A 22,847-nucleotide genomic window follows, 5' to 3' on the forward strand; every position below is an offset into this window, starting at 1 on the left:
AGTTGCAAAGCTGCAGGGACCGAAAGGAAGATGTGGGGTAAATGCTACTGCTCAGAAAGATGTGGTTTGTAAGAACCACAGAATCACCATATGGTGTGGGTTTGAAGAGACCTTAAAGATCATCCAGCTCCAACTCTACTGCATGGGCCTGGGCACTTCCTATTAGACCAGGCTGCTCCAAGCCCCATCCAGCCCGGCCTTCAGCATTTCCAGGGACAGAGCAGATACAGTTTCTTGGGCCAATCTAGGCCAGAGTCCCACCACCCTCACAGCAAAGAATTTCTTCCAAAGATCTTATTTAAATCTCCCCTCTTTCAGCTTAAAGCCATCACCCCTCATCACATCACTCCATGCCCTTGTCAAAATTCCCTTCCTATCTTTCCTGTAGCTCCTTCAGGTACTGGAAAGTGCTCTAAGTTTACCCTAGAGCCTGCTCTCCTCTGCCTATCTCCACAGCAGAGCTGCTCCAGCCCTCTGAGCATCTTGGTGACCTCCTCTGGACTCAGTCCAACAGCTCCAGGTCCTTCTTGTGTTGGGCACTCCAGAACTGGACACAGCACTGCAGGGGAGTCTCACCTGAGCAGAGTAGAAGCTTTCTCATGAGGAACACCAAGAATTGGAATAAAATGCATGAGGAGAGGGTGGATTTACTGGGGAGAAATTTTAATGCACATCCCTTAGAAAAGGTTGGGTGAAGAATGCAATGAGTGTGCAGCCTATCACTGGGGTCAGAGGGACTGGGCAGAAGTGCAGGGTCCAGCTCAAGCACAGCTTTAGGGACCACAAAGTGTTTTGGCAAGCAGACCCTCCCCAAGAGCCAAAAGGCAGATCAGGGAAGCTTCCTTGCAGTCCAATTACCTCGATGGGAATCTAAAAGATATTCCCATTGCCTGCGAAGCCTCGTGCCAAGACTTGTGTTTGTGTCTGTGTTTATTTCTCAGAGAGTTTCTTTCTCTGCACCCCAGGGAACTGGCTGGATGTAAGCTCTGGCCTTCTCATGGAATAAAATTTAACTCCTGAATCTTGGCAGCACCAGGAAGAGACCAGCTCCTTTTGAAGTGCAGCCCAAAGAAAGTCCCAAAAGCTGCAAGATATGCAAAAAGCAAATTCTGTGTGCCCCCTACCTGTCGAGAACCCAAAAAACCTGGAGCCACCTCTGTCCTGTGGCATTGTTTTGCACAGGAGGACCTTGAGTGTTGCTTGGAAGAACTGCTGTCCTCACACTACAGACAAAATTAAACAAACCACTTCGGGTGTCAAGGGTCCACGATTCACAGCCCCTTGTCAAATCTGAAGGTGCACAGGGGAGGCAGTTCAAAAAACAAGAGTGAAAGGTGCAGTGCTGTCTCAGACATCAAAATAAAACAGCGTTTGCCCAACCCCAGTTTTCCACTGGGCTTTTAAATTCCTGAATAATTAAAATCTTATTGTTCAAATGGGGTTTGATTCTCCAGCGGAGCATGTTGACCTGCATGAAGGGAGGCTCAGCCCTACCCTTTCAGGGGCTGCTTCTCTTTTAAGAGAGTCTAATAGCTGAGACACGTGGGGACTGTGAAAGGGTGAAAAACCCTTTCTCCCTAATCCCAGTGGGTATAAACCCACGTCAGTGCTTAGAGGCTGCGGGGAAATGAATTGCCTGTCGTGGACTTCCCGCATCCCAGCATCACACATTCCTGCTGGTGGTGAATCACAGGGAGCAGACATGGCACTTGCACCCAGTGACCTGGTTTGGACTGGGGGAAGTCTGGGCAGAGAGGGGGAAAGTGAAGGAAAAAACCTGAATCACTAAGCAAATGAGTCTGGAGGCTCCTGTGTTCATAGTTACCCAGAGAACCCAAGCCTGAGTCACATCAAGCCAGGCAGATCATTGCTCTCTCCCTTTTCTTGTTGCTAGCTACAAGAAAGGAAAAAAGGCAGCTTTAGACACTTGAAAAAGAAAATGCTGATGCACTGACCCACTCCTAGAGTCATCTGGATGGAAACATCAAGAATATCTTCTGGCAAGCAGCAGATGCTCCAGAGAAGAGTGGGGCTGTAGACTTGAAACGTCAACAGCTCAAGAGCCAAATTTGCACACACACAGCCAGGGCTACTTAGCCAGCTCCATCTAGTAGCCTAATCCTGAAGAGAGGTGGTCTCTGGAAGAACACAAAACCCATCTGATTTGCAATCTAATCTTCTAATGACATGGCATATAAACTGTTCTCCATGGAAACCTATCTGCAGAATTATATGCATGCCAGATGCCTTGATTTAATTAGCCCATATAATACCCTTAGTTATGTTTAAACACCTGACCCATGCTAACATAACTGGGTACTTCTAATTAGGTGAATCACTTTTCAGAGCAGAGAAAAGTAATATCAGAAGAGCCAAATTCACAGCAGACACCCATTGACATCCCATTTGCCAGTGCATCTACCATTTTCACTAACCTTGGAAACTCATGCATCTCCAGTTAAGTCATTACTTCCAAATGGCAGGGTAATGCTGTCCGTGTTTCCATTGGAGCCTGAAGAGGAAATCCCACACGAAAGCATGTCCAGCCGGGGCTGCCCAGTGAGTTCTACACTGGTTCAGAGCAGGATGCTGCATACTTACCATGTTTCCCTGGAATGTCTAATACTCCCTGCTGGGAAGCAAACACAAACCTGCAGCATTTCAACCAGTACAGAGCTCCTTTCAGTGCTATGGAAGTCTAAATGCACAAACTACCTTTGATCATCCTATTTCTTGTCTTTGGCTAGCACAGCATGATAGGATTCATAGTTACCTGCACCTCATTCCTTTTGGCTGCAAAAACCTAGAGTGAAAGGGGATAAGGTTCATGCACCAGCAGTGGGAAGAGTGAAGCCTCCTAAACTTGTTTGCATTGGCATAAGAATTGGCTTCTCTAACATCTTTGCATCCTTCATAGTCTATGATGCATGAAATATTTAGGGTTATCACTAAACTGAAAGTTTATGGACTAAACCCAAAGTTCCCTGAACACCCAGCAAGAACAGTTCCCAGCAAGAGAGACCAGACACTGTCTCGGGCCACTGAGTTAAAAATAATATTCAACTTACATATTTCACTGATAGCCTTTAGGTTCTGATTTGAATGATGAACCATCAGGCAGGACACTGTGATATTGTACCATGAAGGCCAGAGAGCTGCTGAAGCAAGGAGCTGGCATGCATGAAGGCACAGATGACCCAACTCCAGACTGGTGGTAGCCACTGACCAAGGTAAAGAAGAACCTTTGTTTTGATGTTCTGGCTTTAAGAAAGTTGTGCTAATGGAGGCTGGTAATTATAGGGACTGATATTAAGAGTGGAGCTAGGGTAATTAGAAACTTCTGCTTTCCTAGGTAGTATTTATAGGAAGCTTTTATTGGTTGCTTTGATGAAGGTAAGGATTAGAAGGCCTTTAAACAACAGAAAGTCTTACGATACAGTTATTATAAAGAAAAATTCCTTTTCAGCTTGAACAGTAGTATATGGACGTAGGTGCTAGGGTGGTGTTGAGAAGTGACAAAGATTGCTGTCACACAGCCACAAAGGCCCCAGTACTTCAGCATCTCAGGACTGAGCCATGGCCCAGCTGCTTCATCTTGCCCAGCACTGCCCAGCAACAAAGAGGTGCTGGGAGGTGCCACCAGGTACCAGAGCATAACCATCATCTCTCCAAGATGGCAGAGTGTTGATATGCCCTGGACTGCTCTTCAGAGCATCCAGCTGTGAATCCCAGTGGTGCCCAAGCAATCCCTGAAAACATGCCTTGTGTCTACTACAGCCCCCAGTCTTTAACCTCACTCTAGGAAAATGGGTAACAAAGCAAAATGGCTCTCATTTAAAAGAATAATTAATTCAAACAAATTACCAAATTGAAAATTAAAAATTTTAAAATTAAATTAGATTATATCTAGTACCTATTGACTCATGAGACTTTCCACTAGAGGTAGTGTAATAGCATAACAATGATTGCATCAAAAATAAAAATTTCAGACCCTGCTTGCACACTGATGCTCAAGGCTTACACATGAACTGCTAGATGGCTAAAATTTTCCAAAATTAAGACATGTTGGTAAAAATTGTGTTTTGTGGGAGAAGAAACAAGGGATGAATCTAGTATTACATTCCAGCTGCAAATAAAAACAGGCACAGAAAGGGATATCCACCCCACTCCCTGTGTCTCCTTAATCTTCTGTGCATCCAACCAGTACCACAGCTCACAACACTCTAAGTGGCACCACTATATGAAGCTAACAGCCCTCAGTGCTTTTAAAGCCACTTCTTCATTTAACTTGCAATTTATCAAGGCATTTTACCATCCTTCAACTCTTATTTTCTTTGAGCAAACACAGACCCTGCTTTGCAAAACGTTAAATAAATGGATGTCGCCAAATTTATTAGAATTAAAGGCAAGTGCAGAGTTGGCCAAGCAAATAATGGCTGGAAACCAGCTTCCAGAATTCCCTTAGCAGCTTTTAGATGACTGTGGAAAGATGCCATCAGAGAAAATGCCATGTCTGCAAGCATCACCTCACCCTGGTGTGTTTGGAAAGCTTATGGAAAGGCTGTGCCACGGGGAGTGGACTGTGTATGGATCATACATCATCCTGCTACCTTCTGGGGAACAGCTCTATTAATCAGTGGGGTTTGTCTTACTCCATCTTACCCATCTTGGCTTTGTTTTCCTCTCTGACTTCCTAGAGTCAGAAGCATTCTGTGTAATTATTTGGAGATGCTTGTTCCTGGGGCCTGCAGAAATGGCCCCATGCACCACCACCTCCTTCCTGCACAAAGCTTTAGGCAAAGGCTCACTTGAGCCTTGTGGGATCTCACAGCCTTTGCTAAACATAGATTTGATAGGAAGTGGGAATTTCCAGCATTTTACCTGAAGCTTTTCACTCTTGTGGAGGGTGTTTGGCCAGCGCTTTCTGGGTTTGTATGTTTTAGTACCTTTTGAGGATAAGGATCATGGCACATGTGAACTCTTGGCCAGGCACACTGGGGCTGGCTGATTTTCTGTTGGAAAGATTCGCTGTGCATTTTACAAACACCAGATGCTCGATGATGGGAAAATAAAGCATACTTTCCAGTAAACAAAAGCAGATTTCATTTGTCTCCAAAGCATAAACAACCAAAAAAAAACCAAACCCAAAAAACCAACCCACCCAACAACAACAACAAGAAACAGAACAATACAAATTAGGTTTGTATGAATGCTCCAGGGGGGGAAAGTGTTGGAAGCAGCAGGAAATGCAGGTACCTGGTGATGGGTTCATGTACCTGGAAATGGGTTAATGAGCTTTGCAGGGGCAAGAAGCCTGCAGCCTCCTGGGGCCTGGAGCCTCCTTCCCCCTGCACAGATGCTGGGCACCCCACTTGTGCTGCTCTGTCTCTTGGCCATATGGCAAGTGAGCTGTGCACCTCTTACCTCTTTTCCTTCTAGAGGACAGAGAGCTCATTTGGGAGGGAGACAAGCCTGATGGAGCTGAGAGGAAACAAAAAGCACACAAGGTAAAAAAACCCAGGGGCTCCTTCAGCAGTGGCTGGGGGAATGGAAGTAACACATGGGACAGAAAGTGCTTTGAGACTGCCAAGACTGTGGTCTTGGTTGGTTCTCATAGCCCAGAGCAAATATTTGAGCATCACGCAGGACAAGGTGAAGTCTTGCCTCTTCCTTGCTCCTGCAGGAAAGGGAGCTCCACATTAGATCTTCAGATAAGATTAATGAGTGTGAGTAAATAGGAAAATGAGCAAACTCATCCATGAACTCTTCTCTCAAATCACACATGAAACTTGGCAAGAGGAGACCAGAAACCCCACAGCCTCTGGAGTTACTCTGGAGAGATAACCTTGAGGGAACAAGGTTAAGAGCTTGCAAACCCATGGCTGGAGTCCAAACAAAGCCATGTGCACTGTTCTGAGGTTTGCAGCTCCAACATATGGATCTCTCCCACTTGATGATAAACCTCATGCTCTCTACAAGCTGTAGCACAGGATGCCATCACTGACACACACCCATGGGTACCAGTTTGGGATGTCTACTGCACAAGCCTGGGAGGAGATGCACTGGGAGGCAGGAGGGAGATGGGCATTGATAGAAGCTGGAGAGATTAGAATTTGAAATCAGGGCTTGTTTTGATTTTTTTTTTTTTTTTTTTTTTACATCACCACCACTATAATTCCAAATAATTTGATTGCTTCCTTCCAATTGAGGAGAAACTCTCTTTTTTCCTTTTAGGGGAAATGATGGCTTCAGCTCAGACAAACATTTCTGAAGTGAAAATAGAAGAGATCTTAAAAAAGGAGCAGAGCCCTTGACTGCAGGCAGCTACAAGGACTAAACCCTCAGGTATCCAAAAGGCTCTTTCTAGCAGATGAGCTAAAGCACACAAACTGTCTGGGTGTTGCAGACAGAGCCTGCACATCTTCTAACCCCTCAGAAGAACAGAGCAACCATCAGAAATTCTTGAAGGGAGTTTTCCAGTGAAAAAGCTTGGGGGGGAAAAAAAAGGTAAGTTACAAGAATAAAAATATTCTGTGGAATTACAATGACTTCAGAGTACTTTTATGCCAAGCCAAACTGAGGAGCTACATTTCCAGAGCTGGGTACCAAGAAAGCTGGAGCAGAAACACGAGATTCGAAGAGCCTTCTTCAGCTGGTTCTGAAGGCCCAGGTGGGAAAGTCATGAGCTTTGGGCTGCTCCAAGCAGCACAGGGTGACAACCACCACCAAGTGCCACAGCCCCCAGAGGAAAGGACACAGCAGCACCTTAGAGAGGACGTGAGAGCCTGTCGAAGAGGATTGGGTGCAGGGGGTGGCCCAGAGATGGGGCTCCTCTGCACACCGACACCGGTTTACATTTTGATTTGGCTGCCGTGTCCTTCCTGAAAATTGCCCGGGGGTGGCAAGGCAGGAGGTGGCAATGGAGCAGGAGACCACTGCCCAGCCCCCTGCTTGCTCGCCCCTTGCAGGCAGCACGGTTCTCCGGCCCCCTCCAGTGGCTACAAAGCATGCGGAGGAGCCAGCTCCAGCAGCTCAGGCCAGCGGGATTCCAGCTTCTGGAAATCCAGGACCTGCTCTTTGCTGCTGTCCCCATCCCTCCCACGGCCAGGTGAAGGAGCTGGCAGCCACCCAGGGTACTTGCAGGGGAACATCTTTGTTCAGGCACCCAGGGATCCAGGCCCACCCCAGACACCTCCTGTCAGCTCTCAGAGCTGAGCTTACAACCACTTTACCCTGGGCAAAGCCAAGAGGTCACCAATTAGGGTTTCCTGAAGGGGACTCTGTCACCTCTGCTCCATCCCAGGTAGATTCTTTCGTTGCTTTCTTTGCTGGAGCAGGAAGGGCTAAAGAGGTGCTCTACCTCAAAGGCTGCTTTTAGTGTAAAAAGTGCTTTACTTGACTTTGGGAATGGTAAAATACAAAACAAAACAAAAAAACCACTTCAGCCCAAATTTTGTTAAACTCCCAAAGAGCAGGAGATTACATTTGGGTAGCAGCTCCCAGCATTTTGTGCTCTGGAAATCCCCCCTAGTAACAAAGACAATCAGAAAGCCCACATGAGGAAGAATGCTTTGGTTATATTTTGCTTATTCCAGATCTTTTTGGTTTCTTTTACTATTTTCCAAATCTTGTTATCCCATCCCACCCAAGCTTACAGCAAGGCCACACAATGCACAACTTCATATATGCTGTACACAAAAAAATCAGAGATTCTTCAATACAGGGGATGTACACTGCAGGAATCTTTCAACTTCCCACCCATGACTTCATTGATACTGATTTGTCCCATTATCTGAGCATGCCCCATGGACAACAGAGAAAAGAGCACTTTGACAAAGAAAATGCTTTGCTACATAGGAGGAAACAGTGAAGCCTGAGCTAAGGCAAGAATAAATGCTGTTTATATAGTATGAGGATATAAAATATGCACAATTCATTACTCAGGTTTCATACTGGAAGACTGCTGTTTCTATGGCTTAAAAGCCAGTGGATGTAGGGCAAACCTTACAGGACAAGACACCAAGGTCTATGAAGATAATGAATCTATTTTGAGATTCATTATTATCTCTCTGCAACGAAAATTACAGATCTTCTGAGTCTGTATCACTTAGCTGGGTTTATGTAGCCTCAGCAATCAATGTGTGCAAGGACTTAGGGCTTAATACTCCATGAGCTGTCCCCCTGAGCTGGCCTCCCCTCAGGACCTCATGCCAAAAGAACCATCCAGGTGCAACACTGGGAGCTTTGCAGAAGGCATGGTCCTGTAGTTAAGATGGGAGTTGGATGGGGAGCCCAGGCAAAACGTGTCCTGCACTTCAAAGCTTTGATTCTGCAAATGCCCAAGTGGTTGGTGAACTTCCAGCTTTGCTTGCTGTTGGTTTGGGAAAACCATCCTTTTTTTCCCTCTGGTCTGGGAAGGACTGGAAATACCCATGGTCAGGGGGTACACCTTTGGGGGTACACCTTTGGACTCCAAATCTGCTGGAATTGAAGACCCATGTAGCTGTTCAAGCTCAAGGTCAGATGAACTATCCACATGCACAAAGTTCATCACGACATTGGAGCACCACAGTTCTGATACCCCAAATTATAAATCAAGAATGGTAAACTGACAGAGGCCAAGCTCCCCACTCCAAGCATGGGTTGAGCTTACCAGTGGAACCTGCAAATGAACCATATAGTACCAGGTATGGACCCTGTGCAGGGGAAGAAGGCTCTTCTCCATTTGACTCACATGAGAGTTACAGTTCTGGAAGGGAGAAAAACTGCTAGGCTGGTTAGGGTGTAACTGCCTGACTCTCCAAAAACACTGTAGGACAGTGTTAGGCAAGGCCACAACAGTCAACAGCTCAAATACTGAAAATAATCTGTAATTAAAACTGTAATAGTTCATCTGCAGTGGCTCAGCTTTAAGTATATACTTGAGTTACAGCAGGCACTGGGTTAACAACCAATGTATCTACATTTCTTTGGGTCATCCTCCATCAGTCACTGTGGAATCTCACTGTAGCTCATTCCAGGTGGAGACAGCTCTGCCCAGAGGACAACAGGCCTTCCACATCCATCCTACCACCTTCACTCAAAAGGCACTAATGGGTGACCAGTTTGCTAAATTGTATAAACCAGGAAAAATCAAGGGGGGAAACATCAACCACAACAATTTGGTGCCACAGCATTTTCTCAAGACAATCTCCCTCATTTTCTGCCTCTATACACTGGAGCTAAAGAGCATATTTGGCCTATGCTTCTGCAAAACATTATGGTTCCACCAGCAAGGTGACAAGAGGCTTTACAATCTGTTTGCATCTTTCAGGCATGTTAACAGTTCTATAAAGCAAGTGTGCAGCTCTCAGGCAACATGCTCATGGGCTGCCCTGGCCTCCAGCATGGTGAAAACCTAAACCATCTGCAAGCCTGAGAAGGAAACAGCACAAAAACTGCTGCCTTCTCACCTGGGAAGCATGCCTACAGCTACACATCCCTGCCACTGCATCTCACCTGATGATGTGGGGTTAGAAAGTATCTTTTGCTTTGGTATCTGAGCACTGAGGGTAACCACCACTTAACTGTTCAAATTTTGCTACCTTATCCTAAAATCAGTAAGCAGATCAATGTAAGGGGCCAGCTGGACCTTCTAGGCCTGGACATGGAATTGAATTAACAGGAAACCATCAGAGACCACATTTTTCCTGACCTTCCTCCTTCTCTGAAAGTATACTGCAAAGGCACATGGTCTCCAGTATTAATAAATCACACCAAAAAAGTCAATCATTGCTCACCAAATTCACCCTAAATACATCCCACAGTGGGAAACCAGAAACTGCACCATGGTTGTGCATTTGCTTATTATGCCTCTGTAAAAAAACATTTTTGTAACCATCATGGGGCAAGTCTGCAGGGCAGCCTTGAGGATATCCTCCTATAAAGGCAGGATAAGTGAGGCTGTCAGCCAAAGGCATCCAAAACCAAAATGAAAGGTAGCTTAAACAACCCCACTTCCCATTTACCACAAGGGGCCAAGAAAATGAGTGAGTAGAGGTAGGTCCCATTCCCAGGAGGATCTGTCCTACTGTTCTTGCCATCCCATGCTTAGCTCTCAGCCCCAAGCTCCTATGTACTGATACAATACAATAAAAAAAATCCCTAGCATCTTTAGGATCAGATATGGAACAACACCCTTGCCAACTGCATGGGTACGTGATTTATATGGAAAATAAAATTTTTTCAGATGTTATAATACAGGGGGGCTAGAAAGAACTTGGATCAGTAAAGTAAAAGGAAGTACCAATTATCACCTGTTTCTTTACTCAAGATCCTGAGTGACCATCACCTCTGTCCTTCTAAAGTTACTATTCTGGCATTTCCTATAAAATGTCTGACTCTGATATCCCCACGAAAGGCTGCTGACTCACTGCAGAATGACACTTCCATGAGCTTGTGATAACGAAGGCAAACAGCAATGTGAAGGCACTGGAAACCTAAAGAGCCTGGGGTGCAACCCTGCATTAGAAAGCACATAACCTCCTAACTCTTCAAGAAAAGAAAAATAATTCCTTCTCCCTTTTCCACAATGCTGGTAGAAGCAACACACAAACACAAAGATCTGCTAAGTGAATCTAGGAGGGCTTTCTCAGGTCATACTGCCACCATGGGATACAGAATAAAAGGTACAGAGGAATTCCTATTTCTACATGCTGTGCACTGTCAACTACTTTTCTGGACCTTCAATAACATCATAATCACTGCAACATTGCAAGCAGGCAGTCCAGAGATCATTTTGTGTCATAATCACACAGATATATTCCCAAGCATTGCATTAGCTACCAGCAGAGCAACACAACAGCTTAATTTAGCAACTGCTCCCCTGTTGCTCTTGGTCACTCCCAAATATTCAAACCTATTTTACAGCCAACAGAAGATTGATTTAGCCACTGCTTTTCCAAAAAAAAAACCACCCCAGAAATCTTTCAGGGCCACATGCTGACTTCATCCAACAGTCCTTGTCCCACTGACAGTCGCGACTGAAGGACAGGGATCATGTGCCCACAACAAGCTGCACAGCTATCAGTTTCCAGAGAAACTATCTTTTCCTCTCATCTCCACATTTTCCTGTTGGTGCTGTGGTGGTCAGAAGACTTGACCCAGCCCCACTCAGCTGGGAGGAGGACCAGCCAGCACCTGCCTTGTCTGCTGCAGTGTTGGAGGGAGAGGCAAAGCTGTCTCAGCAGACCTGGTGCTCTGCAGGAACGACTCAGATAGGATGGGATTACTGATTGTTACTCTCCAGCTGTGCAGCAGGGCCTCTACATGAAGAAAGCCAAGTCAGCAGCTACCTTGCAGCATGTAGAGACACAAATACAGCTTGCCAAGCACTGGACAGGAAACCTGATGTGTTTCACGCCAGCAGAGGACAGAAGGAAACACCCACTTTTACAGCAGCAATCACACATTTCATACAGAAAATAAAGGTCAGGTATGGACAGCAGAAAGACAACAGTGCTGTTGTAAAACCCTTACCCCTTACCCTTAGATGCTCTAGGAAAAGGAAAGGCTTAAATACAGACACTTCCCCCATGGAGAAGTGCCACTGAGACCCAAGCTGGGTGTATCATAGAGCAGTAACAGAGGTACAGTCCTACCAAATATGAGCTAACAGCTATGGGATATATTGAATTTGCTCATTTGACAGCCACACACACTCAGTGGTCTTGTTGCCCAATCACTTGCAAACAAGGGATCACCACAAAGATAATCTGTAGCTTGAGAAAAGACACACAAAATCACTGCACCCTAAACTTGCAAGGGAAAACCACAGGGGCAGGGAGTTATGTGCATTCAATGAGCAAGACAGTATTTCACTGTAGGGGAAGGGCTGGGACCAGCACCTGGTTTTATCAGCACACTTATTTACCAAATCAAGCTGCCCCAGAAAGCAGCCAGTTGCCCTTTTAACTGTGTTCATGAAGTAAAAATTGTTTAATGGAGTCTGGGACTGGAAGGACATGGATTAAATCCAGGCGAGATTTTCCAAGTACTCTTCGCACAGCTATGCGGCAGAGACACAGGAGGCTCCGGGTGCTACCTGCAAAGAAAAAAAGCAGAGAAAAACTCTTGAGGGGCAGAGAGAGGAAGGGAGAAAGGGAAAACAGTGTGTAAATTGTGCTGAGCTCTGGCTGAGAGCTGAGGCCAAATCCTGCACAGCAAACCAAGGGCAGCACAGAAGAGCCGAGTGTGCGTGGATCCTCCTGGTGAGGAGGACAAAGGTTCCAGCCAAAGGTCTGGAGCAAAGAGAGCTGCCACATGAGAGGTTTGGAAGACCAAGCTGGAGACAGCATGGGGTTGTGACCAGCAGCCAGTCTCTGCATGGCAGGGTTCAAGAGAACACTGCCAAATCCATAGCAGGGGATGCTATGAGAGGCTTTATGCTACTCAGGTGATTTGAAAACCACATCAACTCTATTTTTGCTCTAAATTGCCCCCTGGGAATCAACAGCATTGACACTGAGCTTAAGCTTTATCCCAACTTTCCTTTGAAGGCTTCTTTGGAGTTCATGGAGAGCTCTTCCAGCTTAGGGAAAAGAGAATGATGGTGTCCATGTTGACTCAGGAACTGGACCTCCAAGGCATCACTCCTTCATTATGCAGCCTCTACCTGAGGAGTCCCACTTGCCTCCTAAACCCAGGCTTAATGGAAACCACCTGTATCAGCTTATGTGTGCCTCTGCCCAGCAAAACTCCAGGCAGGCTTAAAAACCAGGCATGTGCACAGCTGACTAACTTGGGGATGGGGGATGGGGGTTGTATCCTGTAACCATAAGCCTTTTGAAATTTCTCTGGAGATTAAGAGGGAAATATCACTTGGTGCAAGGCCCTGGCCTTCACCAGCTGAGCCTGCTGGTTTTACAAGGTGCTGCCCTTGATGGAACAAGGGTGCCAACTGTATTGATGTTGCTTCTGTTATAAAATGAAAGAAATAGCAGGTAAATTTAGGCATGTTCAGGTCTGAGGCTATGGTTTACTTCTTTTCTAACTCATTTGCTCTCCAGAGGATGCTAAATTCAAAAAGCCAGCTTTTTCCTACTGTCTTCCACCATCATCTGAGCTCCCTCCTGCCACTTGCTATCCCCCATTCATGGCTTTCTTGACTCTCCAAGTAGCCTGTCAAGATGCAGCTGCCTCTTGAGTCCATCCCTGGGTGTCCCTGTATAGCACAGGGTCACTTGGCAACAGTGAGACTACATCTACATGGCTTTGGAAAACTGGTTCTCACTGGATATGCCATCACCTGGTCTGTAAACCCAAAGGTCAGTTTGGGTCAGGAAAAGGAAAAGAGATGGGAGAAAGATAAAAATAAAGGTAAAGTTGCAGACAGAGGCTGGGCTGCTGAGATAGGCATCACTGGCAGCTGAAGGACTCGAGGGAAAACACCATGTTAAAGAACAAAAGCCAAGAGAAGAAAAACTGGGATTCAGCTGGAGGCTTCCTGGGAAGCCCAACCACTCACTAGGTTGAGTCACCAGTGCTGATGGTGTAGGAGGCAACACTGAGGATCCCTGCCAAGGAGCCACAGAGATCAGCCCCACTGTCCTCTCCTGTCCAATGCCTGCCTGGCCAGCAGCAGTGTTTTGGGAGCCCTCTCAGGGGTGATGAAGTCATTAATACTCATCTTAACAGCTTACTAAATCCCACTTATCTTTTTTATGTGCTAAAATTGCTTTACACATTAAAGTTCAGTCTAACCTGTTACAGGATCTTTTTGCAATTGGCTGGAGGCACAAACAGAGAGACTCAAATGAGGATGGTAACATCCACCTCAACAGCTCCTAACTACCAGATAAACTATCAGAAGAGTTCTGAATCACAGACTGGTTTGGGTTGGAAGGGGCCTTAAAGACCATTTAACTCCATCCACCCTTCCGTGGGCAGGGACACCTTTCACTAGACCAGGTTGCTCCAAGTTCCATACAACCTGGGCTTCAGCACTTCCAGGGATGGAGCAATACAGAACCATCACCATTTCAGTGAGTCAAAGCCACGTACCTCTTGCTTCTTTGAACACCTCCATAGCCTCAGGGTTGACTTTGATCCTTCCCGTGGATTCAACTCCCAAGGCCTCCACTTTCACCAGGTTGAGATTGGCTCCAAAGTCAATCAGGAGGTGGACGAAGGCCGCTTCGCAGCCATGCCGCAGGACAGCGTCCATCACACACACTGGGGAGCCCCGGGAGAAGCCTTGGATATTGATGGGCCCACAGCAGTTAAAATCCGGGTTGGCTCCAGCCTGGAGCAGCAGTCGGAAGCACTGGAGGTTGTGGTAGGCAGCACTGATGTACAGGGGGCAGACCACCAGGGTAGTGAGGGGCCGCAGAGAGGGGCTGGGGGTGGCCCGGGAAGGGAGGTGGTGATTCACATCCACATCTGCGCCATACCTGGGGGGGGGGGGAGAGAGAAGGATTGGGAACAAGGGCAAAAGCATCACGACTGCAGTACAGGGTGACAAAATGGCACAGGATGAGGATGAGGCTGAAGGACACCTGGGGGTATCTGTCTACTAAAGATACCTGCCTGTCTTTAGTACCTCTGGGTCCCACCACCCGAGAACCACCTGTACCTACTGTCAGTGCTGGGCCTGGTGGAGGTTCTGAGTGGGGATGCTGTATCCAGCATGGTCTGATACACAAAAAGCAAAGTTGTTTCTCTGCCTGCAACAACCCAGGTTTTGCAGAGAGGAGGAGCAGCTGAGGAACACCTTTCCTTGCCCTCCTGAAGGATGTGCCAAGCACAGCCTTGGCACAAGGGATGGCCCAGCCCTGAGCCAGCACCGTGTAATGCTGGATGCTAATAAGCTGGCTGGGGAGCAGGGATGTTTCCAAATTACTCAGTTGATGAGACGCAGTGAAATAACTTTCCCACTGGGATCAAATAGGCCAAAAAGCAATACAGGCAGTCGAGCTGACTGTCACCAACAGCAGGGAAACCTAAGCAGAAATCTGCACTCAACAGTGCAACAGAAATGACAAAATCCTACTCCTGAAGAAGCTTGGGTGGTTGAAATCCCCACAGAAATCTCACCAGGGAGTCAAAAAGAGGACTTTTCCCTACCATTCAGCACATCTGAAGGAATACATCTGCCAACTCTGAGCACGCAGGATACAGGAAAACCATGAAACTGTTGTGTTAGACCTCCTGCTCTCCCCATACATCCTGCACAGCTCCATTCCCAGGTTATGTGCTATACAAGATTCACTGGACACTGCTCCAGACACTGACACCTCCACCAGCTGCAGCAGCAAACTTCTGGGCTGCCCTTTGCAACTGGCTCCTGGCTCCTGCCTCACCCAACAGAGAAACATGCACCTCATGTCTTTACCACTTGGTGCCATGGTAGCCCAACTTCTTGGGCTTGCTGTGGGGCAGGGAGGCCAAAGCCCTACTCAGTGGACATCAGCATTGGTATGAAGCAGAAGTAGCACTCAGAACATACTACTTTTTGATAAGTACATACAGCACTATTCTGTGATCGAGCAGAAAACAGGGCTTACTGCCTTCAATCCTTGTCATTTTTTGGTAGGAAGTGAAGAATACAGACTTTTGGGAGCAAAAGGGCCAAGTACTGCTCTCTGGAAAAGCGTGGAATTTGAAAAGTAGCAGTTCTGCAGAGGGATGGTAGAAATAAGCAATCATTTCCCCCAGGCTGGGTAACACCCCAGCAGTGGAGGCACTCACTCCATCTACTTCACATGTAGTTTGGAGGGGCACAAAAGACAATGCAATCCCCTAAAGAGTAGCTGGGTTTAACTGCAGCACTGCAGCTCAAGTGAAGCCCTGATGCTTCTCCCCACAGAGTGATTAGAGGATCCTTCACCCTCCTATCCTCCTCCAAAACTTCAAACTGAGCATTCAGAGAACTAAATTTTTCTGTCTTCCTAGATAGCATTATATTCCCTTTTGCAGCCCATAAAACCAATGAGGAAACCACCTGGGGATAAATCCTGCCTTAAGGCAAACACAGCTCACACTGAACCCAGAAGGGGCTGGTCCCTCTCCAGCAAATACTTAACCAAAAGCTTTATTTCTGAGGATGGGGATAAGCTCATTTAAACCAACAACACATAGAATAACATCTGAGGAAACTTGCCTAAGAGCTGCTAATGGCATGAAGTGTATTTTTACACACAAGATCTCCCAAGCATGAACATCAGGAGACAGGTGGAGTGGAAAAATGCAGGAAAAGGACAGAGCTGGGCATTAACAACACTGACAAGCATGAGCTGGTCCTCAAAGCAGCCAGAGGACTGAGTTGTTCTTCACAGGCCCAGGGCTCACTGCACACTAAGGGAACATTCCCATATTTTGGAACCTTCCACAGCACTTTGCTGAATCTGCATCAGTTCACCCATCTTGGAAAAGGTGTCTGTTTGCTGCAGGCAATTGCACATGTTCCCCATAGATAAATCTCTTCAAATCAGACTACAGAAGCATTCGGGTTGAGTCATCTGTGTGACTTTCAGAGGGCTGTCAGAGGGCCACTGTCCCTAATGGACACAGTCCTGACCAAACAGCAGGTATCCCTTCATTTCACTCCTTTTTTTTCCCAATACTGCCAAAATTCTCAGTGGGAACTCCCAGTTCAAAGCAAAATATAAAAATCTACTTTTCAGCACAGCTAGGCCTGCACCTGAGGCATTGGGGTGATTTGATAGGTCTCTTTTTCCCTGTTTTAGTGTGACAAAAGGATCCTCTCACCCTTTATACACTAGGTCAGTCCTCAGTTACACTGCAAAGACAATGAAAAAAGCTGATCCCATCACAGCATGGTCACAGCATGAGCAGTTAGTAAAGTAATCCATAGCCTGAAAGTAACCCATACCCTGAAAATAATCTTCACCATGCCAATATAACCACAAATATTTCCACCACCTGTCTTATAAAATGGATCACTATTCCACAGCTATGTATGTATTTACTATTAATGGATACAGTTTCACCCATGGCTTCGTTAGGTGGTTCAGCAACTGTAGTAGCATCCAGAAATCTCAACTGTGATGATAAAAATTTAAAAAATGAACCAAGTGATGTTCGGACACCTGCAGCAAGCCTGACTGGGTTGGGCTTTCTCTTTACAACACCGAGGCTCTCTCAAGCTGAATATGTGGAAATATTTCCTTCTATCTCAGTAAACTGTCTTCCTCATTGCACTCCTCCTGCCAAATCGTTGAGATTAATATTTTAAAAATCTCTGAATTAGCTTTGTAACATAAGATTGCATTTTAAAGCAAGCAACTCTGAACAGATCTGCAAAATCCATCCTCCAAGATATTTGAAATTTTGGGCAATCTGACAATTTGGTATTAGCTTAGCAGCCTTGGGAGAGAGAGATTGTCTAATAAAAAGATATTGGACAAACTCCAGTTAATTTTTAATCCTGAAAGTTTTCCAAAATCTTGCTTTTAATATTGCTGGCAAGGTATCCCGAAGAGCAGACACATAAATCAATGCATCAGCTCTCCATGTGCTGCTGAAATACCATTTGCTACATTTCACCCTACCTTAACAGATACAACAGGGGAGATTCTCAGGAATGCAGCTATGTGAGCTGAACCCTGTACAAAGAAGCATGTGGTGTTGGAGACATCCTTCTCTCAGCTTGCTGAGAAAGGAGCAAGGAGCGGAGACCACCTCCCTGCCTTTCCACTTGCCAGCTTCCTTAAAGCTGCAATTGTATGAAAATCAACTTCACCACCACAAGCGAAAAGGAAAGGAGAAAATTCTTGAGTAATTTGAAAATTTTCCTTTCAAAGTCTTTTGGTTGTTATTTTCTAGCACTTGCAATCATTAAAGGGATTCCTTGGAGAACGTTTCTGTGTGAATACAAATACACTTTCTTCTCTTTTACTGTTTATTTCTACAACCTGTATTTTTCTCATGTGGTCCCTTATTATTTGGCAGCAATGGTCTGCATAGTTTTTCAGCACATTCCCTAATACAAAAAGCTTCCAGTTTAGAAGAAAGGCAAAAGGAAGAGAGGAAGAAACTCCACTCAGCACAACCTACTGCTGGACTGTGAGCCCACCCACTGCTCATGATGCAGAGGAAGCTTCCTGAGGGACAGGAGGTCACCAGCCATCCACCTCCTATGTAGGGTTACTGTTCATCACCTCATAGCAATGACTGTCACCCCCTGTCCCAGAGATGCCACCCTGCAATGGAGCTGTCTGCCAAGGGGAGACTGAATCAGATGCCACAGACAATGAGTGAACACCAGGCAGCCAAGAACAGCCAGTTCAAGTGACAAGCATCTCTCTTCCCAGTGACAGAAAAAGGTCAGATGTGAGGACAGATGTTTTTCCTAACAATTTTGGTTTCACTGGATGATCCACCACACTTGTCAGTTCAGCCAGGAGCACAGAACTGGCAGTCAAGATGAAGGCAGAAGGAAGACACTTTGTAAGATTTGGATCTGACTGAATGGTGGATGGTGGGCTCAGATACAGAAACTCCTCCTCTGGGATTTGTCTACGGAGAACAGGCATGAGAGTCATACAGCAGGGCCAAGCAATAGGGAATACAAGAGAATCTCTACCCTCTCCCCTGTCCCTCTCTTGTCCAGCTTCATCAGGCCCATGGAACCACAGGACATGCAAGGAGGGAATGGATGCTGCGAGCTCCTTGGGGAAAAAGATCCCAGGGGAAGAACCTAAGAGGACAGAACCCACAGGGATTCCATCTCCAGCCTGCACCCTAGCTCTCACCTGATCAGCTCCCGGAGGATGTCTGCCCGCCCCACGCGTGCAGCGTGGTAAACGGGGGTGCTGCGGTGGTGCCGGCTGCCATTGGGATCAGCCCCAGCTTCCAGGAGGATCTTGGCACAGTCGAAGTGCCCGTTGACCACGGCCACATAGAGAGCTGTCTGCCCCTTCACATCCACCAGGTCGATCTCAGCCCCTTTGCGGAGGAGGAACTCGACGCAGGGCCCGTGGCCGGCAGTGGCAGCGATGCGCAGGGGCGTGCAGGGCAGCCAGCCACAGCACCACACCGACTTCTCGTTGATCCGACTGGGGGGAGGAGGCAAAAGCAGGGGATCAGAGGGGGCTTACAGACACCTTGCACCAGCACATCTTCCCCAGTCCCAGAGGAGGACTCTGGGAGAATCCCAATAGCTCTCCGGAAGCTTCGCCAACCCCGTTTTTTGGAACTTTATGGCAACTCTGGAAAGTTCCTGCCGATAATCAGAACTTAGAGACTCTGTGCAACATGCCAGAGTAATGCCTGGATGATGGGCTGTGTTCCAGCTCAACTCCATCTTCCACGTGCCCCTCCACATATGCACAGTGAGGGGCAAACTCTGCTTCAAAACTTGGTCAAAAGACCAATAAAAAAAATAATAAAATACTCCCTGCTCTTTTTTAACAGGAAGATGTCCCAAACCAGCAGCAGAAAACACAATAATTTAATTCAAGCTGCTCCAAAAGGGGACAGAAAGTCATCAAAGCAGCAGGGAAACAGCAAGAGGACACAGGAAGCAATGTAGAGAAACATGGGTGTGCATTCCTGTCACGCTGCTGGCAACATCCACACTCACCCAGGCACCACAGGGTGGCATAAATACAAATCCAGGGAAACCCAGCCCTGCCAGCAAGAAGAAAGCTTAGGAGAAGAGGCCACCCTGTACTGAACAGCATCAGCACATCATTAGCATCCCTGTTGGAATGGTTGCACTGGCCTAAGAGCTTTTTCCAGTTTATTGAGAGAGAAGGCTCTGGCTGGCTGCTGCTTAGATTGAAAATAAACTGCATTAGCTGTCATGTTCATCCAGATGTCATGCCAGCCCCAGAAAGCTCATAAACATCCAGACCTCACTCCCAAATTCTCCGCAAATTACTGTGGGTACCAATTTAGCAGGGACACTCAAAGAGGAAGGGATTTCTCTAAGGCCAATGTAGGCTGGGGAAAGAGCTCTGTAGACAGCACAGCAGTAGATTTGCTCTTCTAGCTCACCCCAGGCAGCCCCACATAACAAAGCAGTTTTTATATGGTGCATTTACAGGGTTTGCTAGGAGAGCAATGCCAGTTTATCTTTTCAACCACGTTTTAGGAAGAGGAGCAGTACAAGCACTGCAATGAGCCATCAGCTGTTAAGTCTTATGCTAAAAGTGTTCCCTGCAACCTTGGAGGTTTGAGGGTGCCCCATACCTGCCCTCAAATTCAAAGCCCTCACTTCTCTGCTCACTGGCAGATGGTCGTCTGTGATGGTCCAGTCTTCCTGCTCTCACCAAACTTTGACTTTTTTCCTGCAGGGAAGGATGCCTGGCCCTGTTGCCACAGGGTTCTCAAACAGCATGGGGCCAAAAACAAGGCAGAAATCCCAGACCCAGGGTCCAAAGAGCCTAAGCTGCCCTGAAAGAGGGGCTGGCTGAGTCTCTTTTTGCTGAAAGGCCACTTTTTTTGAGCCTGGGAGACATTTTGCACTCTAAGCAGCTTTATCCATAGTGCAAGAAAATTAATTATCTCACCCCATGGTAACAGACTTAACGTGGGGTGGATTTGGTAACATAAGGTTGTGTTTCAGGTTTATATTCCATCATAATCCCTTTTGTATGCTTTTCCCTTTACATGTAGGCTCCTCTTTTTGTGGTATCACATTTCTACCCTGATCTAGAAACAGCTCATGCACGGCTGCTTGAACTGGCTTGAGATTTGCCTCCTCTGGCAAATTTTAGGAAATGACAACAGGGGTGGGTTTCAGGGCATCCTCTCACATTAAAAAAAAAAAAAAAACCACAAAAAAAAAAAAAAACCCAAAAAAAAAAAAACCAAAAAAAAAAAACAAAACCAAAAAAAAAAAACCCAAAAAAAAACAAAAAAAAAAATCCTACTAAGGGCACGGAATAGGAATGCTCCCTAAGGAGCAGGCTGTGGGGATGGCACTGGGGGCAAGCAGCCCCCCCAGGGTCAGTAGCCAAAACTCCGTCCCGGCAGGACCTGGCACCTGTTCTCCCTCTTGTCACCACGGGGGTCTGCAGAGGAGGGGGTGCGGGGTGTGAGGTGCCCCCCTCACCTTTGGAAGCTCTCCTCCTGCAGCAAGCTCTGGAGGGTGGGCAGGTCTCCCACGTAGGCCGCATCGTGCAGCCGGGTGTCCTCGCAGTGCTCGATGGGGTGGTCGCAAAACTGCTCCCGCAGCCATTCCTTCAGGTTACGACCTGCGCTGGAGAGAGAGCGGGGGAAGGGGGTGGGAGGAAAAACCTGGGCTGAACCCCGGACCCCGGGGTGGGGGGGTCTCTCCCGTCCCGTCCCTTCCCGGGCATGGCGGAGGGGAGTGTGTCACACCCGCACCGGACACCCCCCACGTTACCTGCCTGCCCGCCTGAGGCAGCGGGCGGGTCCCCGGCGCCCGGGGGGCCGCCCTCCGCCATCACTCCCTCGTACCGCCCGGCCCGCTCGGCCTCCCCTCCCCTCCCCGCCCCGCCGGCAGCCTCCTCCCGGCCGCCCGCCCTCCTTCCTTCCCTCCCCGGGCCGGCCTGATTGGTGCCTGCCGGCCCAGCGGCTTCCTGCCTCCGCGTTAAGGTGGTTTCTCCCCGGCAGGAGGATCGGGGGAATGGCCCCGGTCGCCTCCGCTCCGGCGGCCGGCAGCGAGGCGACCGCCATTCTTCCTTCACACCCTCACCTCAGCGGGCTGCGGGCTGAGACGGCCCGGCCAGGAGCCCCGAGCCCTTGGTCCGGCCGGGGAGCGATGTCTTCAACCTCTGGCAGCTCTTCCAGGAGGTCTTTTTCCTCCTAGAAATAGGAGCCCTGCAGAGTTGGGTCGCTGGTCAAGGGGCCTGGGGACTCCTTTCTCCAGCAACGGGAGAATATGGGGCTTACGCTTCACTTATGTCCCACAGCCACCACCTCCACTTCTGCGGAAGCATCACCAAGTGTTGGGAAGCTGGTGGAGTGGGCAGCTCGGCTTTTCTTAGTCTAGATGAGGTTTCCCGCAGCTAAAAGTTGTGGAAATACTTTTACTTGATCATATTGTCGTATTTGCCATAGGGTCACCGATTGGTTTGGGTTTGAAGGTACCTTGGAGACCATGCAGTCCCAAAGTCCCTGCCATGGGCAGGGACACCTCCCACCAGACCAGGTCGCTCGAAGCTCTATCCAACCTGGCCTTGAGCACTTCCAGGGATGGGGCAGCCACAACTTCCCTGGGCAACTTGGCTCAGTGTCGCACCACCTGCACAACAAAGAATTTATTTCTAATATCCAACCTAAATCTCACCTCTTTCATTTTGAAACCATCCCTCCTCATCCTATCACTCCATACCCTTGTCAAAAGTCCTTCCCCAGTTTTTCTGTAGCCCCTCCAGGTACTGGAAGGTGCTCTAAGGTCTCTCTGGAGCCTTCTCTTTTTCCCCTAGCACAGCTCCTGGGGTCTGGTACACACAGACACCATGTTTTGCATCATGTTGCTGCCAGCCTCGGGGAGAAAAGGGACAGAGCTGCAGCAGGCTGGGAGCATGCAGAAAGGCAAGACAGTCACAAAAATGCCACCAAGAAACCACCAGGCCTGAAGGGTCCAAGCAAAAAGCTTTGCTTAAACCGCCGCAGGCAAATACAGCACCCACTTCGACACTCAAAGCATCACCCTCAAAGGAGGAGGGGACATGTCAATTGCCCACATGGGCAGGATGCTTTGGGGGTGCAAAGAGAAACCACATAAAAAGTCAACAAGGAAAGTAGTGTGTGCCGAACCTGACCTCCTTACAGGGCACTGCTCAAAGGAGAGCTGCCACAGCAGCTTTTTGTGTTGGTGCCCTGTCACAGAGCTGCTCTCCAAGAGTTTGAAACACATTCTTGCATGTTTTGGA

At 47.6% G+C, this 22,847-nt stretch overlaps 1 protein-coding gene across 1 annotated transcript; it reads right to left on the minus strand.

Annotated features, from left to right (window-relative positions):
- Positions 1-7,557: 7,557 nt before the first annotated feature.
- ASB1 (ankyrin repeat and SOCS box containing 1) lies at positions 7,558-21,443 on the minus strand. Its single transcript, XM_030454484.1, has 5 exons — positions 21,353-21,443; positions 21,059-21,200; positions 18,753-19,055; positions 14,041-14,429; positions 7,558-12,082 (listed from the first exon to the last, which is right to left on the minus strand). Exons 1-5 carry the CDS (start codon positions 21,411-21,413, stop codon positions 11,949-11,951), a joined length of 1,029 nt encoding a protein of 342 aa, XP_030310344.1. The 5' UTR covers positions 21,414-21,443; the 3' UTR covers positions 7,558-11,948.
- Between the last annotated feature and the right edge of the window lie 1,404 nt (positions 21,444-22,847).

The sequence above is a fragment of the Calypte anna genome, chromosome 7 (genome assembly GCF_003957555.1).
Source record: "Calypte anna isolate BGI_N300 chromosome 7, bCalAnn1_v1.p, whole genome shotgun sequence".
In the NCBI taxonomy this organism is placed as follows: domain Eukaryota; kingdom Metazoa; phylum Chordata; class Aves; order Apodiformes; family Trochilidae; genus Calypte; species Calypte anna.